General features: G+C 37.5%; 1 protein-coding gene across 1 annotated transcript in view; it reads right to left on the bottom strand.

Annotated features, from left to right (window-relative positions):
- The window catches only part of DNAJC12 (DnaJ heat shock protein family (Hsp40) member C12), a 36,830-nt gene extending 19,888 nt beyond the window's left edge, over positions 1-16,942 (bottom strand). The window contains exons 1-2 of the mRNA XM_047703500.1: positions 16,718-16,942; positions 5,828-5,906 (exon numbers count right to left, since the gene is read on the bottom strand). Coding sequence (XP_047559456.1) covers positions 5,828-5,906; positions 16,718-16,795 — 157 coding nt within the window. The 5' untranslated portion in view covers positions 16,796-16,942. The remainder of the gene's footprint in view (positions 1-5,827; positions 5,907-16,717) is intronic.
- Positions 16,943-17,388: the final 446 nt, after the last annotated feature.

A 17,388-nucleotide genomic window follows, 5' to 3' on the forward strand; every position in this document is an offset into this window, starting at 1 on the left:
GAAATCCCTTTCTTCAGGGTCAGAGAGAAATATACAAAGCATTGGTCTGAAATAGTTACTGTCATGCAGATACACAGGACTGGCATGAGAACCAGCCAGGAGCTCTTGTGCTCTGTGACACAATTTCTGCAGCACACTAGGTGTGGAACCTGCTTAAGATTCTCTCTCTGCCTCACCTCCTAACCCACTCTCATGCACAAATGCACGCACACTTTCTTTCTAAAATTAAAAAAAAAAATTATCTTGGAATGCTGCATAAAAACAAGAAAAGAAAGTCCACTGAATCATAATTGCCAACATTCATTGAGCTATTCCTGCATACAAGCTACCTCATTTAGTCTTCACATGAGATGCATGAAGCAGTATACTACTAGTCTACCCAGGTTTCCTGTGAGAATGCTGACGCTCAAGAGATTGCCCAAGGTCAACTAGCTCATCAGTAGGATCGAGGAGCAATCCAGACAGACAAGATTGTTCTCCATATCTACTGTTCCATCATGCTAACAGATTAGTAATTTCAGTGGAAATGGTTGAGACTACACTTAATGAACCAAAAAGGTATATATACAAGTTTAATTTCTCCTACGGCAGTTGCTCTATAAGCGTTCACCTTGATGAAATAGATTTCAAAATCTACCTAATGTATTCTGGATTTCTGCCATACTAAAATTCGGCATCTGGGTGAATTCTTTAAAAAAATATATAAATATTTTTAGTATTTTATTTATTTATTTATTTATTAAAAGAGTTTATTTATTTATTTGACAGAGAGACACAGCGAGAGAGGGAACACAAGCAGGGGGAGTGGGGGAGGGAGAAGCAGGCTTCCTACTGAACAGGGAGCCCGATCTGGGGCTCGATCCCAGGACCCTGGGACATGACCTGAGCCGAAGGCAGATGCTCAAAGACTGAGCCACCCAGGTGCCCCAATATTTTATTTATTTTTTTAAGATTTATTTATTTATTAAAGAGACAGTATATGCATGCATGGGAGTAGGGGTGGGGCAGAGGGAAAGGGAGAGGGAGGCAATTTCAAGCAGACTCCCCACTGAGCAGAGCCCAATGTGGGGCTTAATCTCTTAATCCTAAAATCACGACCTGAGCTAAAACCAAGAGTTGGACGCTTAACCAACCAAGTGCCCCATTTAATATTTTTTTTAAAGATTTTATTTATTTATTTGACAGAGAGAGATCACAAGTAGACGGAGAGGCAGGCAGAGAGAGAGAGAGAAGGAAGCAGGCTCCCTGCTGAGGAGAGAGCCCAATGCGGGACTCGACCCCAAGACCCTGAGATCATGACCTGAGCTGAAGGCAGCAGCTTAACCCACTGAGCCACCCAGGTGCCCCCCATTTAATATTTTAAAATACTTTTATCAGTACCCTTAATCCTTCTCCAAGTGTATAAAGACCCACTTAAATTTTCAGAAAGTCGTATCAACCCAAATTGAGTAAATGGATGCTTAAACAGATTTGAAAACAATTTCTACCACAGGTTGACTCATCTATCAAGTGCAGGCCTGACAGGGGAAGATATTGATGTCTGTGTGCCTTTCATTTTAAACAATATTTACAGTTCAGTGTTTCTCTGAACAAGAAGCCTTGAGGTAGCCCATACGTGAAAACACCCATCACTATGGCAACCAAAAATGGCAATGATTGCACAGTGATTCATCATGTATCCCAAATAGAAATTGCTTGCCAGGGACAAAGAAAGAACTCAAAGCCACGCTTTATTGGAAAAGAACCCAGTTAAAGAGTAACCTGGGGTGGTGGTTGTTTTTAAGTGTTTATTAAATTTTTATACTTTTATGTTAGGAGATCTAACTTTTTTTAAAGATTTATTTATTTAACTGGGAGATCGAGTGCGAGCTGGGGGTGGGGGAGACTGAGGGTGAGGGAGAGAGAGAATCCTTAAGCAGATTCCCCACCTGAGCTCAGAACCCCATGCGGACTCAATCCCAGGACTCTGAGATCATGACCTGAGCCAAAATCAAGAGTTGAGCCACCCAGGAGTCCCAGGACATCTATTTTAGTAGTAACTCCAGTTCAAAGAGGTAATTAATATGTCTCCTAAAGAAATGCTCATGAATTTATTCATTCAGTCATTCAATAAATGATTTGCACAAAGTAAGTGTCTTCCATGGTAGGTACAATGTGAGGTATGGGACATAGTACTGTGAACAAGATGGCAGGAAACCTGCCTCACTGAGCTTTCAGTATGACTGACAAGCAAATAGGCAACAAGGAGACAGTGTGAAACACAGTTTTCTGCATGATATATAGGGTGCTCTGAGTAGGTAGGGCACACATGACTTAACAGAGAGAGTGATGGCTAAGCTGAACCCTGACACAGGAGTGACCTAACCAATCAAAGCAAAGCAGAGAAGTGTATAGACATCAGAGGGAGCCAGACAGAGGAAGCAGCAGGCATAAAGGTCTGAAGTGGAGGGGCAACTGGGTGGTTCAGTTGGTTGGTTAAGCATCCAACTCTTGATTTCAGCTTAGGTCATGGTCTAGGTCATGGGATGAAGCCCTGCTCTTCCTCTCTGTCCCTCCCCCACCCCTGCCTGCTCCTCTCTCTCTTAAAAAAAAAAAAAAAGGTCTGAGGTCTGAAGAGCTGAAAACAGGACACATTAAAGAGCCAAGGTAGTCAGGTGTGGCAGAAACATGGAATAGTGGGCATGGTGGTGGAGAGAAGATGAAAATGGAAAGACAGGGAGCACATGAAGGGGCTTATACATAAAGGCCCAGCAATCACAAAAAATGAACTATTGCTACCTGTACAAAATGGACAAATATCACTTAATGCAAAGCAAAGAAACCACACACAAAAGAGGACTGTCTGATTCCATTTATGTGAAATTCAAAGCCACAAAGAACTAATCAATGATAATAGAGAGCTAAAAATGGGAGAGGATGCTGACTTTAAACAGCAGGGAGCCTGCTTCCCCCTCCCACTCTGCCTGCCTCTCTGCCTATCTATGATCTCTCTCTCTGTGTCAAATAAATAAATAAAATCTTTTAAATAAATAAATAAATAAATAAACAGGACGTGAAAAGGGACTTGGGGGGTACCAGAAATGTTCTACATCTTCCTCTGAGCAGTGGTTAAACTGGTTATGCATAGACGAATTTATCAAGTTTATACTTAGGATTCATTCACACTACCTTAAGCAAATTATGCCTTAATAAAAAGGGTAAAAATCAAATGACTGAAAGTAAATCTAACAAAGAAATGACTTCATATATTGGAAAATGACCTGGTTATACAGGTCAACAACTTCTAGAGAAAATTAATAAAGAGCTATAATATAAGGGGAAATGTTTTTAATGGAGAGGGGTTTGAGTTTTATCATTGTGTAATGTGGATTAAGACATGTATGTGGATTAATCATAATATTTTCCTTATAGAAAAGTCATATACATATGCATACTATACACAAACCTGTAGTATGCACATATAGTAAATATAATCACCTAATTTAAGATAGTATTACCTACCCTGAGGATAAAATCAGGGTAGAAAAACACAAAAGACTTCAACTGCATTAGTAAAGTTTTTGTTTCTTTGTTTTTTTAGAAAGAGAATGGAAGTGAGGGCACACAAGTGGGGAGGTGAAGAGGGAGAAGTAGAATCCCAAGCAGGCTCCACACTCAGCACAGAGCCCAATACAAGGTTCAGCCCATGACACTGTGATCATGACCCTGGGATCATGACCTGAAGCCAAGAGTCAGACATTTAAGCAACTGAGCCACCCAGGCACCCCTGCTTTTTGGTAAAGTTTTATATATTTTATATATTTTATATATTTTTCATAATTAAAAAGAAATCCACTACCTGTGGTGTGAAGCAATTAAAGGAGTGCTATGGGGATCCAGGCACGAAATGATGGTGACTTATTACTCTAAGGTCTGTGAAGGTGGAGGGAAGAGGACCTCCAGGACAGAAATGTGGAAGGTAAATCACTAGCATTGAGTAATTAACCAGTGGTAGACATAGGGAAGAGGAGGGTGATAGGTTTCTGCTTGACCAACTAAATGGATGGTGGTGCCATTTATTAAGATGGGGAAACACAGAAAAATGAGCAAGATTTTAGAGAGGGTGAGAGGAAAACGAGTTCAGTTTCTGACAGGGTGACTGAAATGTCTCCAAATGGATTCTAAGAAGCAGTCAAAACTAGAGTCCAAATATAGGAATGAGAATTGAGTTAAGGATTGACTTGGGAGCCATCAACAAAGAGCTAATGATTGAAATCACAGATTTGGACTGTAAGGGCCTATTTAGCCAAAGCGATTCCATCCAGTTAAACAGTGATTTTGTTGTTTTTGCAGTAAAACTTAAACTAACCCTGCCCCCCCACACCCCAAGAGCACTTATTTAAAAGCAAGTCCGGGAAACCAGTCTCAGGTAACAAAGCCCAAATACAAGGGCAGGTGGGGCCAGGTGGAGACATCCAATCAGTGGGGCATGCATACTGTCTCCCTAGCTATCAAGGAGTGTGGGCCCAACCTTTTGGGGGCCAATTTTGACCAAGGTGATAGGTCAAATTCAAATATCTACTGTAGGTCTAGTTAGGTCTAGTGTAGGACTAGATAGGTCTAGTTCAAATATCTACTGTACGGTAAATTATGATTCAATTGGTCACTTGTGTGTGACCTAGCATGACTGTGCAGCTTTCTCTGTGTGTTGCAATCTCATTGGCCACCTGTGTGTGGCCAGGCTCAACCACATGGCCCTTGCCCTTTAAAAGTTAGTCGGCAGGGCAGGGAGGGGTCGCCCTCTCTGTCAGAGGCAGCCCCAACTGGTCGGTTTGATTCTCGATGCTTGGAGTGAAATAAAGCTTTGCTTGACCTTCACTTTGTATCAGTCTTGATCCTTTGATTACGGACCCAACAGGACAAGGCTCCAGAGAGAAAGTGGGGAGTAAGCCCAAAATAGAGTTTAGAGTGAACCTTGGGGCAGAAGGAAGGAGTCACAACAGAGACAGAAAGATCAGCCCAAGAGGTTGGAGGAAAAGCAGGAGGGTGTATTTTGGCATCTAAGAGAAAAGAATGTTTCAAGGAGGCATGGTCAACAGTGTCAATTTCTGATGCAAACACAGGGAAGATAAGAGCTAAAAAGTAACTGTTGAATTGGCAGCTGGGAAGCCTTGGCCGCTATTCCAAGAGTCATTCCCAAGAAAGGTGAAGGGAAAGTCAGACTGGGATAAATTGAAAATTGGTGAAGGAAAGTAGAAGTATCAACTGTGAACTTTTTCAGGAAGTTTGGCTCTAAAAGGAAGGAGAGAAACAGAAGAGGAACAGGAGAGAGATGGGTCAAGGAAAGATAATTGGTTTGTATTTTTTCAAGCTGAAATACACATAAGCATTTATGTCAAAATTTATGATGATGGAATTTAAATTATGATAAAGAAAAAACAAAAGTATGAATGTATTATCATATGTTGTATAGAGACATATTCAGTTCCCCCAAATGAAGGAAATACAGCCAGGTTCTCATCAAGGCAATCACCTGGTTACAAACATATTTAAGACATGTTAACACCCAAGAGCTAGTAAATAAAGCATAAAATAGGCAAATTTTAAACCAGGAAGCAGCACATTACAGCTAAAGAAAGATGGAAGTTCCATATTCTTGGGGAAAAAAAAAAAAAGCCTACACGGTTGCTCCCCTCCTACCATCCAATGGTGCAAAAACATTCTTGGGCATTGAATGAAAGAGTAAGTGTGAGCATAACATACAAGAAGAAATTAAATTATTATTCATAGCTTTTTAGTTCTAGATGCTATTCATTTTCATGGGAAATAGGCATTAGTAAATACTTACCAGCTTTGGAATTTTCAGGATGTTTGTCAGGGTGACATTCCAAGGCTCTGACTTTAAATTCTGCCATGATTTGTTCAACCTAAAATAAAAATCGATGTTTAAAATAAGGAATCCAACTTAAATGGCATAAAGGAAGAAGCTGGGCATCATTCCTTCTCAAAACAGCCATATTCAACCCAAATTTTTCTTTTGATTTTTATATTTGTATTCTGACTTTTTACTCTAAGAAGTAATTTCCTCTATAATGAAACTCAGAAAGCATCCAATGAATACTTCTATCCAAATAGTAGTCCGTGATAACAATTGAACTTTCTACTGCATTTAGATGATGGCCCAAGACACCTGTGACCCTAATATATACTTAAATGTCAAAAATGGTCAGATAGGTCTATCCTAAGAATACATAAATTTAGATGTGTTTACTCATCTGAGTTCTTTTTTTTTCATCATCTGAGCTCTTTAGAATATGCTTAGCCATCATTCATTACTCAAGGATGACTGTCTAGTTTATAAATTATCCATTATAAAGTTCCCTCTTTCTGCCTTTGCTCCTCTTTTTTCTTTATTAAGAATTTTGCAAAAAAAAAAAAAAAGAGAGAGAGAGAGAGAGAGGATTTTGCAATTTTTAAAAAAGGACAGAATTCAAACCGTTAATTTTGTTACCAATTAACAGTGTGGCTAGAAGCCTTGGGAAAAGAGAAACTTCATCCCAAACTAACATGAGGCTGGAGAGGCATTTTTATTTGATTTGCTTTCACTCAGCCCTCTAATCCTTGTTACCATGAATCAGCAAGACTTGTCTTTGTTCATTGTAATTCCACTGACAGCGGCAGGAGACAACAGTGGTTATATGGCTCAGCAATCTGATTGCTTCATTTTATTCTTTTTTTAAGATTTTATTTATTTATTTGAGAGAGAAAGAGTGAGAGAAAGAACACAAGTGGTGGAGAGGGGCAGAGGGAGAAGGAGAAGCAGACCGCCCACTGAGCAGGGAGCCCAATACAGGACCAGGTGAGGGGCTCACTGAAGGGCTCCATGAGGGGCTTTAATGTGGGGCTTGATGCAGGCTCCATCCCAGGACCCTGTGATCATGGCCCCAGTGGAAGACAGAAGCTTAACTGACTGAGCCACCCAGGCGCCCCTGATTGCTTTCTTTTAAATCTCATTTCTGCCCAGACTTGAGGCAAGTTTGTAACTTCCATGTGCCTCAGTTTCCTCATCTTTACATTGCATGGTGGATAGAATTAGGGCCTTTAACACAAAGCCTGATCATAGTAAGAGCTCAATGATACCTAAAACCAAAGGTCGGTGGCTAGGTAACTAGACTGAAATCATTTAGCTAGTTACTAAAAAAGCTGAATTTTTTGTTAACTAAGCAGCTGGAATTAGTTGGACTTACTGGATTCAAATCCAATAATCTTAACTACTGTTTTATATAGTCGAATTCTTCAGACTTAAGGACCTATTTTAAGTTCCATATTTACTATCCACTAATCAATGAAAGCAAATTATCTCTTAATTAATTGTGTTTCCTCTCCTTGGGTACTCCCTTTAACCATAAAGCAGTTACCATAAACTGCTCGTATAACAAAGAAAAGTGAGAATAAATCTTGTTTTTAATTTTTAAAATATTAAAAATTCTAAAGATTCTAATATAGTAAGCATTTTTAATTAGGTGACTTATGAATATTCACAATCTCTCTTTGAAAAAGTTTATATCAATACAGAACAAAAAGTAAAAGTCCCTTTACTCTTCATCCCCCCAGGATAACATCCCCCCTTCAAGACATTTTTTTACACACTTATACACATATTTATGTATATATATTGGAGGATTTTAATAAGCTAAATAGATAAAATTATACCTATGTATCAAAGGTAGAAAATTGGGGGGGGGGGGTGTTGTTGTTATTGTTTTATTTTTTCCTTCCTATCCCATTAGAAAACATTCTAGTAACAGCCCATGGAAGCAAATGAATAAAAATGGTTAATTCTCAAAAGTGCTAATGTACGTGATTATTAGTTTCTTCTTTATATTTTCTTTACTTTGTCAATTTTATATTTTAAAAAATTAAGAATACTCTATATCTGTCTTTCATTACTCTTTATAGTTTTAGTGTCACAAAATTTATCAGAGCCACCTATGTAGGGCTGGTTCTGAGTAAACTAACGAGTGCAGCGGGTCAGTTTGTCTTGAGAATGTTCTGTTTATCTCCTAGCATCCCTACCCCATGTGCCAACCACAGCCCCTGGACCAGTGAGGATCTCATTTCAAGGTCCACTGAGTCCTGCCTTCCTGACCCAATGCTCAATGGTCTGGAAAACTGCCGATTATGCTGGCCAATAAACATACAAACAATGTTCAACCTTACTCAAAATCAAATGAATCAAAACATCCAGGGCATGATAATGACCTGTGTCACTCAGGCTGCAAAGAAATGAACTATCCTGCTCTTCCAGTAAGGATGCAAATTTCCTAGAAATAAATAAATATATATATATATATTTAATACATGTATAATAAAAATATATACATATATATGTATATCTATATATGAAAAGCCTATAATTTTTTCACTCTTTGATACAACAATTCCAATTCTAGGAATTTGTCTAAGGAGATAGAGGTGGGAAAATTATTTAGTTATAAGAAGGTTCAATGAATAAAATATTATAAATTTAAAACAAAAACTTATGTGTCCAGTAGTAAAAGATTAAAATTAATTAAAATATTGCTATAGGCTGAAATATGTTGCCGTCATTAAAAAATCATCTTGTAGTGGAGGACTTTCAATAATCTGAGAAAAATTATGTAACATATTTCTATGAGGAAATGTAAACTACAAAGCATTATATGCAGCATAAAACCATAGTGTTTTACCTTAGAAGGGATTATGTTATATGTGTGTGTGTGTGTGTGTGTGTGTGTGTGTGTGTGTGTGTGTGTATACATTTATATGACAGAGAGAGATAGGGAGAGAGAGCACAAGCAGGGGGAGCAGCAGACAGAGGGAGAAGCAGCTCCCTGCTGAGCAAGGGGCTCAACACAGGGCTTGATTCCAGGAGGCTGGGATTGTGACCTAAGCTGAAGGCAGAAGCTTAACTGACTGAGCCACCCGAGTACCCCAAGCTAAGATTTATATGCCAGACACTACTCTAAGCACTATGCATATAATATCTCATTTAATTCCCACAATCACTCTATGAAGGGAGTACTATTTTTTATTTTATTTATTTATTTATTATATTTTACTTTTTTATTATATTTTATTTTATTTTTCCCATTTTACAGATTAGAAAACCAAGAAATAGAAAAGTTAAGTAACTGTCCCAATGCCACACACCTAGTGGCACAGCCAGTATTTGAATGAAGGTAGTCTGACACTAAATATGTATAGAAATGCACTTACAAATATGTACACATGGGAAGCCTAGGCGGTTGGATCAGTCAAGCATCCAACTCTTGATTTCAGCTCAGGTCCGGATCTCAGGGTCATTGTTTTGACCCCATGCTCAGCAAGAAGTCTACTTCTCTCCTGCTCTCCCTGTGCTCCTCCCCCAACTCATGTGCATGTTCTCTCCCTCTCTCTCCCTCTTCCTCTCTCTCTCTCAAGTAAATAAATCTTTCAAAATATATTTACTCATATGTGCATGAACTTACATAACACATAAATAGGGGCACCTGGGTGGTTCAGTCAGTTAAGCGTATGACTCTTGGTTTCTGCTCGGGTCATGATCTCGGAGTGATGAGATCAAGCGCCACCTCAGGGTCCATGCGCAGCATGTAGTCTGCTTGAGTTTTTCTCTCTCCTTCTCCCTCTGCCCCTCCTCCCTTCCTCTCTCTCTAAAATAAATAAATAGATCTTTTAAAAAAACATAAATACAGCACATGTGCACACATGCATATGGCATACTCCCAGATTTTAAGCATTAGGTTAACATTTTTCTCCATTGTGTCTTCCTACTCCACATTTCTTTATTGAAAATAGATTAGTTTTAGAAATGAAGTTTCAAAACTTAAAAAATGTACCTTTTCCATAGCGTATTAGCATAATCTTTGGATCTGTGTCAGGAAATACTCTATTGCGCAATAGGCACTAATCTGATTCCCACCTGGATGGATCTTCTCCACATTTCCCTGGCCACACAAATGCCCTCTCTCTCTCCCTCCATGTGTCTAAATTTTGACCTAGGAAGATCACTTCAACCCTCATCTCTTCTCCGAAACTTTTTCAGGTAGTCTTCCTTTAATTCCTGTTGCACTTATAAATAGTACCACACAGCACAGTATTTATTTTTTCTCAAATTGTTTCCTTTGTATTAGCTTTGACTCCTCGGCTGACTGCCAAGTGTCTTACACACGTGCACTATTTCTCACCTTTTCGTTTTGTTTTGTTTTACCCCCATCACTTCCAGTACTGGCAAGATGCCAAGTGTTGAATAAATACTTGATTATTGACTGACAGAAGTTCTTTAAATAACATGATTATAGCATAAGAGGAGCTTCTGGAAATTGTGATTTAGTCATTAAAAGAATGAACAGATTCTAGTGATGGGAATTGATATGCTATAGAAAAGAGAAGGCTCATTTTAATAAGTGAGTTAATTAGTATCCATCATTTCAGTTCACTTATGTGACACTGGATTTTTCCCATAAAACTCCAAATATTAACGATATCCCTGAAATAAATCCTATGAAATGATCCTACATTATTCTAATCAAATGATAATTAAAACATGAGCCAGAGAAACAATTTGAGCCACAAAATATATAATGGTAGTATTGTGTTATAATCCAGAAAAATTCAATAACTATTAATTCATAGGGACAAAAATAGCTGAATAAATAAATACGGGAGAAAGGATAACTTTTCTTTATGGAAGAACTCTTAGTAATAAATGTAAAATGAATGAGGAAAAGAGAAAGTCACCATTAGGCAAACACCATAGTAGTAAGTAATTGTTACAGGGAAGATCCACAAGAGGCACCTGAGTGGCTCACATAGTTGGGCGTCTGCCTTCAGTCGGGTCATGATCCTAGGGTTCTGGGATCGAATCCCACATCGGGCTCCCTGTTCCCTCTCTGTCTGCTGTTCCCCCTGCTTGTGCTCTCTTGTTCTCTCTTTCTCAAATAAATAAATAAAATCTTTTTTTAAAAATCCAGCAAACAATGCTAAAAGCCTGAGGAGACACACTATAGTCTCAAAGAATCATCACCAAAAATATTTGTTAATTACAAAAGGGGAACCAGTACCTCTACAATGTAAGATCCTGGTAGAAAAAAACTGACAGATACCACCTTAACCATGTGTTCAGGTCAATAAGACATAACAGCATCATGTAGCCCTGATGTGATACACTGAAAAAAGTATAACATGGCTTCAGCAGTGTTCTTTCCAAAAACACATAACCTCAAGTCTAATCAGAGAAAATCTGAAACAAACCAAAATTGAGAGACATTCTACAAAATAACATTACTTTTCAAAGTGTCGAGGTCATGAAAGATAAGGAAGGTATGAGAAACTGTCACTGTGGAGGAAACTAAGGGAACAAGACAACTGACTGTAATAAAGAATTTTGGCTTGGATCTTGGAATTAAAAAAGACATTAGTAGAAAAACTGATGAAATTAGAATGGGAACTATCCTTTAGATTAGAGGTTGACTAACTGGCCCAAAGGCCAAATCTGGCCTGTCACCTGTTATTTAAATAAAGTTTTATTGGAAGATAGCCACATTACCCATGGCTACTTTCTTGCACTGGCAGAGCTGAGTAGCTGTGACAGAGACCATAAATCCTGCAAAATCTAAAATGTTTGCTAGCTCAAAAAGGGGGGAGGGGACAGTGGGTGTCTGTGTGGCTCAGTCAGTTGAGTATCATTCTCTTGATCTCTGCTCAAGTCTTGATCTCGGGGTCATGAGTTCAAGCCCTACATTGGGCTCTACACTGGGCATGGAGCCTACTTTTCAAAAATAATAATAAAATAAAATAAAGTAAAATGTTTGCTATCTCAGGGACAGCACCAGGATGAGACAAGCAGGATTTTAAGGTTTAAGGAGGTTCTCTCTCTCTCTCTCTCTCTTAGGTTTCTGCACTTGCACGACCGTGAGAGTGCGTCCTTAAATTTTGTACCTTGGGTGGCTCAGCTGGTTAAGAGTTGCCTTCAGCTCGGGTCCTGATCCCAGGTTCCTGCTCAGCAGGTAACCTGCTTCTCCCTCTGCCTGCCCTGCCTGCCATTCCCCCTGCTTTTGCTCCCTCTCTCTCTTTCTTTCTCTTTCTCCGGCAAATAAATAAGTAAAATCTTTGAAAAAAAAAAAAAACAAACTTAAAAAAAGAGCTTGAAAAAAAGTTTGTGTCCTAAGTGCCCTTCTTGCCTCACTCCAGTCCTGTCTATCCGTTCTTTTACCAAAAAAAAAAAAAAAAAAAAAAGCCTGTTGGCCCCTGGTTAAGTTAATACTTTTGTACCAATGTTAATTTTCTGATTTGCACAATTTTACTGTGCACAATAATTGTAAATATAATGTTTACACTAAGGGAAGCCAGATGCAGTGTATATAGGAACTCTGTGTTATTTTTGCAACTTTTCTGTAAGTCAAAAATTATTCAAATACGTGGAGCACAGAGGACTGCTAGAGCAGTGAAACTACTCTGTATGATAAATGGTATTATAAATTGTCCAAACCTATAGAATGTACAAACCCAAAGGCAAACCATAATACAAACTACGGACTTTGGATGATAGTAACATGTCAATGTAAGTTCATCATCGTAACAAGTGAACTATTCTAGTGGAGATATTGATAACAAGTGGGGGCATGAAGGGAGGAAAGGAAGTATAGGGGAAAGCTCTATACCTTCTGCTCAATTTTGCTATGAATCTAAAACTGTTCTTAAAAAGTATTAAAAATCATTTGGGGGTTGGGGAGTGCCTGGGTGGCTCAGTTGGTTAAGTGCCTTCAGCTCAGGTGGTGATCTTGGGGTCCTGGGAGGGAGCTTCATGTCCATCTCCCTGCTCAGTGGGAAGTCTGCTTCTCCCTCTCCTACTGCCTTTCCCCTACTCCCCCTTGTGTTCTCTCCTTCTCTCTCTCTCTCTCTCTCAAATAAAGAAATAATATCTTTAGGGCATGACTGGGTGGCTCAGTCAGTTAAGCATCTACTTTTGGCTCTGGTCATGATCCCACAGTCCTGGGATTAAATCCCACACCCTGGGATCAAAGCCCACATCTGCTTCCCTGCTCAGCAGGGACCCTGCTTCTCTCTCTGTCTGCTGCTCCCCCTGCTTGTGCTCTCTCTCTCTCCCTGACAAATAAATAAATAAAATCGCTTTTTTAAATTTTTTTAAAAAGAAAAAATCATTTTGGAGGGTGCCTGGCTGGTTCAGTCAGTGGAATGTGGGACTCTCCCACATTGTGTGTAAATATTACTTAAAAATAAAAATTTTTTTAAAAAGAGATCATTTGGGAGCACCTGACTAGCTCAGTCGGTAGAGCATATGACTCTTGATCTTGGGGTCCTAAGTTCAAGCCCCAGATTGAGTATAGAACTTACTAAAAAAAAATTTTTTTAAAAAGGAAAAACTTTTTCAAAATAAAACATTTTTTAAAATGTCAATTATGGGGGCACCTGGGTGGCTCAGTGGGTTAAGCCTCTGCCTTTAGCTCTGGTCATGATCTCAGGGTCCTGGGATCGAGCCCCACAACGGGCTCTCTGCTCGGCGGAGAGCCTGCTTCCCCCTCTCTCTCTGCCTGCCTCTCTGCCTACTTGTAATCTCTGTCTGTCAAATAAATAAATAAAATCTTTAAAAAAAAATGTCAATTATGGAATAGTCTAAACTTACAAAGTTCCAGGTGTACAGTATTACTGTGAGGCCAAAGCAATGCTCATATCCACGCCCACACCCACAATGTGCCAGGCACTATTCTAAGGACTTTATTTATAATGTCTCATTTAATCCCCACAACAGCTCTAGGAGGTGGGTACTATTATTATCCCCATTTGCAGATTAGGAAACAAAGGCAGAGAAAAGCAAAACCATTTCCCAAGATCACATAGCTAGTAAATGGTAAGAAAAAAAATAGGTGTCTCCATTTATCTATCAAGTTTATGCTCAATTTTCAAGTCTGTGAAATCTTGAAATCAGGATGTCTTCTTATCAATACTACTGAAATGGTAACCAAATACCAAAAAATCAAGTAAGTATAAACCACAGAGGATGCCTTACACACTAGTGGTGTGTATATTAATAAGGACTTTAGAAGATTTCATAACATGTGTCTTTTGTGTAAAATCTGATTCAAGGCAAAAAAGCTGACTAACTTGGAATCAACCTTCAGTAAATGTTTTTGAAATGAGGGTATGTTGTTTTCCACTCAACACTGTGGAAATCGTCCCAGGGTTTATATATGTCATTTCATTAATTTTCAACGGAAGCTTTAAATTTTAAAAACTATATACTAAAGCAAAAGAATTATACGTGTGTGTGTCAACACAGTTGTTATAAATAGAATCAAAATATAAGTTGAATAAGTTGCTTTGAAATTATAATTGCTAAATTGCTTTTGAGTATGAATAATTCTGGTCAACTTTTTTTAAAGTATCACATCAAGGAATATTTAAAGTAAAAGAAATCCATCCACTACAAATCAACTAAAGGAAACGTCACACTTAATACTCAAAAAATGGAATTAAATATTTTCAGAGGTGCCTGGCTGGCTCAGTCAGTAGAGCATGTGAGTCTTGATCTTGGGGTTGTGAGTTCAAGCCCCACACTGGGTGTGGAGATTACTTACAAATAAGAAAAATTAAATATTTTTAAATGGGAAAGATACATATGAAAACGGGAAAGATACATATAAAAAGAATTGACAAAATTGTGACAGATCATTTTAAATAAATGATTGTAATCTAAACATGGTGTGTCATTGGCAGAATCAGTAAAGAAGGAATGGCAAGACAATGCTTTTATTCTCCTTTTAATATATGCTACAGTACATACAGGGAAGTTTGACTATTACTGGTAACAAACTTGCTAGCTCTAATGAAAGAGACTGTTATAAACATTATAAATAAACAATAGGATCATTTTTTTCAGTCTATTCAAAACTTATCCTCCTTCTCCTTCCTTGTAGACTGAGGAAACAATAACATAACTACAAAAGACTGACTAAAAGGGTGTAGATATTTATTATGGGGATATAATGACCTTTACTTCATAACTTAGAATAACAATATTTCTTTAAATCCAATTTGTGAAGCTTATCAAGTTAAATTATGTTCTTTTGATTTTAAAAAGATCCTTCAAAAACTATTTGGCAATAGCATAATTCATAACACAGGTGGTAAAAATATCAATAAGCTTTCTCGATTGCTATAAGTAAACCACCACTAAAGTAAACAAGAGTGACATATTACCCTAAAGGAGAAATATACAGCTAAAGAAGTATTATAACCTGGTGTGTGCATGTGTGTGTGTGAAGTGTGTGTGTGTGTGTGTGTGTGTGTGTAACTACAAGATACATAAAGTAACTCCCTCAGTGTGATGAAGATAGAGATTTTAATCCTTTAGTCCAACATCACATTTTATTTTCCAAACAAAATTAAGCATATTTTATTACTAAACTCCAGCCTTATGAAACAAAGATAAATAGAAAAGAATTTTGCTTTAAAATATTTTGATATTAATAGCTATATTTTAGCAAATTTTTTTAATAATTATTATATAAAATATAATCTAATAATATATTGAAAGGTACTTCCTATTCATCTCAATAGTATTTAAAACATTGAAAAACTAGGAATAAATGAAATATTTAACAATAAGGGAACAATCAATTGTGATACAACAATAAAATGAAATATGCAACATTAAAATATGTATGAAGAGTGTTTAATAACATGGAGAAATCCCTGAGTGGGTAAAAAGCAGGAATCAACAAGTAAATATATAATATCTTCCCAAACATGTCTTCAAAAAATATATATAGGAAAAAGACTAAAATTAATAAATCATATATTAATAGCATTATTCCTGGGAAGTAGAATTATAAATGAGTTTTCCATAATTTAAAAAACTTTTACTGCCTTCATCATTGTCTATGTGGTCCTTTAAAAACATTATTTTATTGTAGATCCAGTGAACAACTACAGAGCTTTTCACATATTTTGTTTCAGAAGCCACCCTTTTAAGTAATTTCTCGCACATGATTTAAAATGTTAACATAAAAGGATGTTTCTTGGTTTATATAATTTAACTGCTCGTGCAAAAGTACATATTTTAATAAAATATTTTTAAAACACTAATTACTAGAAAATTACATTTCATCTAAATTTTAGTATAAATTACCATAATGAAGATACAACTTAGGTATTCTGTGAAACACTGCCAAGAGCATTACAATAAAATTTCAAATACATATTTTTATTTTTTTATTTTTTTTTTAAAGATTTTATTTATTTATTTGTCAGAGAGAGAGAGAGAGAGCGAGCACAGGCAGACAGAGGGGCAGGCAGAAGCAGAGGGAGAAGCAGGCTCCCCATAGAAGAAGGAGCCCGATGTGGGACTCGATCCCAGGACACTGGGATCATGACCTGAGCCGAAGGCAGCGGCTTAACCAACTGAGCCACCCAGGTGTCCCTCAAATACATATTTTTAGTGTATTTGAAATAGAGTCTATGGCCATGTGCCAGAATACACGAATTCGGTCAGAAACATCTAACAATCACAAAAGGACACTACCCCAGTAAAGACCCAAGATTTAAATCCTCAACTTTCTCTAAGCCAAATGTGCTTTAAAAGAATAGAAGATTAGGTTTTTAGGCAATGTGACTAAAAGTTCAAAGTTACCACCTTAAATAAAAACTTGAAAAAGAAGAGCAGTATCCACAGCCTTACCGAAGACAGTTCATCACATCCCAGCAGCAGGTAGAAATCTTCAGTGTCTTCTGAACTGTAATTTAGTATTGCATCCATTTCAATTACTCAATCAGCTTCTTTTCCCTCTGAAACAAGAGACAGAATAAGCTGTGAATTAATCGGAAAAGCCTTTTTAGATCTTGTTTTCAGCAGCACGTTCCAAATGGCAATAATGAGATTTGAGGCTGGTCACACTCGGTACACCAGATGTCACCCTAGACCTTTGTAAACTCTACCTTTCATTGGCTGTTGGTGGAAGAGAAAAGAATAGGCCACGCGCCAAGCTGTTGCAAAGCTGCCTGGGATCTGTAGTTTGAGTTTACAGTAAGTAAAGCACTTGAACCATTCATTTTATGGGTTGACAAAGACTGACTACTGTTACGTACTCCCCAAATTACCCATTTCTCCATTTCCTATGTATTTTTATCTTTTTTCCATTTTTTTTTTTTAAGAGATAGAAGAAAATTTGAGGCAATATAATCAAGCTCCTAGAATTGTTAAATCTGAGTAGGGGGCATTTTTTGAGTGTTTAAAATATTTCATAATTTTTTAAATAGTTTCGGAGTAAAAGGAAATAGACTAGGAGAGCAAATTTCCAATCATTTGGTAATTTATTCATTCAACAAGTATTTATGGAGAACCTGATTTGT

The sequence above is a fragment of the Lutra lutra genome, chromosome 14, assembly GCF_902655055.1.
Source record: "Lutra lutra chromosome 14, mLutLut1.2, whole genome shotgun sequence".
Classification (NCBI taxonomy): Eukaryota; Metazoa; Chordata; class Mammalia; order Carnivora; family Mustelidae; genus Lutra; species Lutra lutra.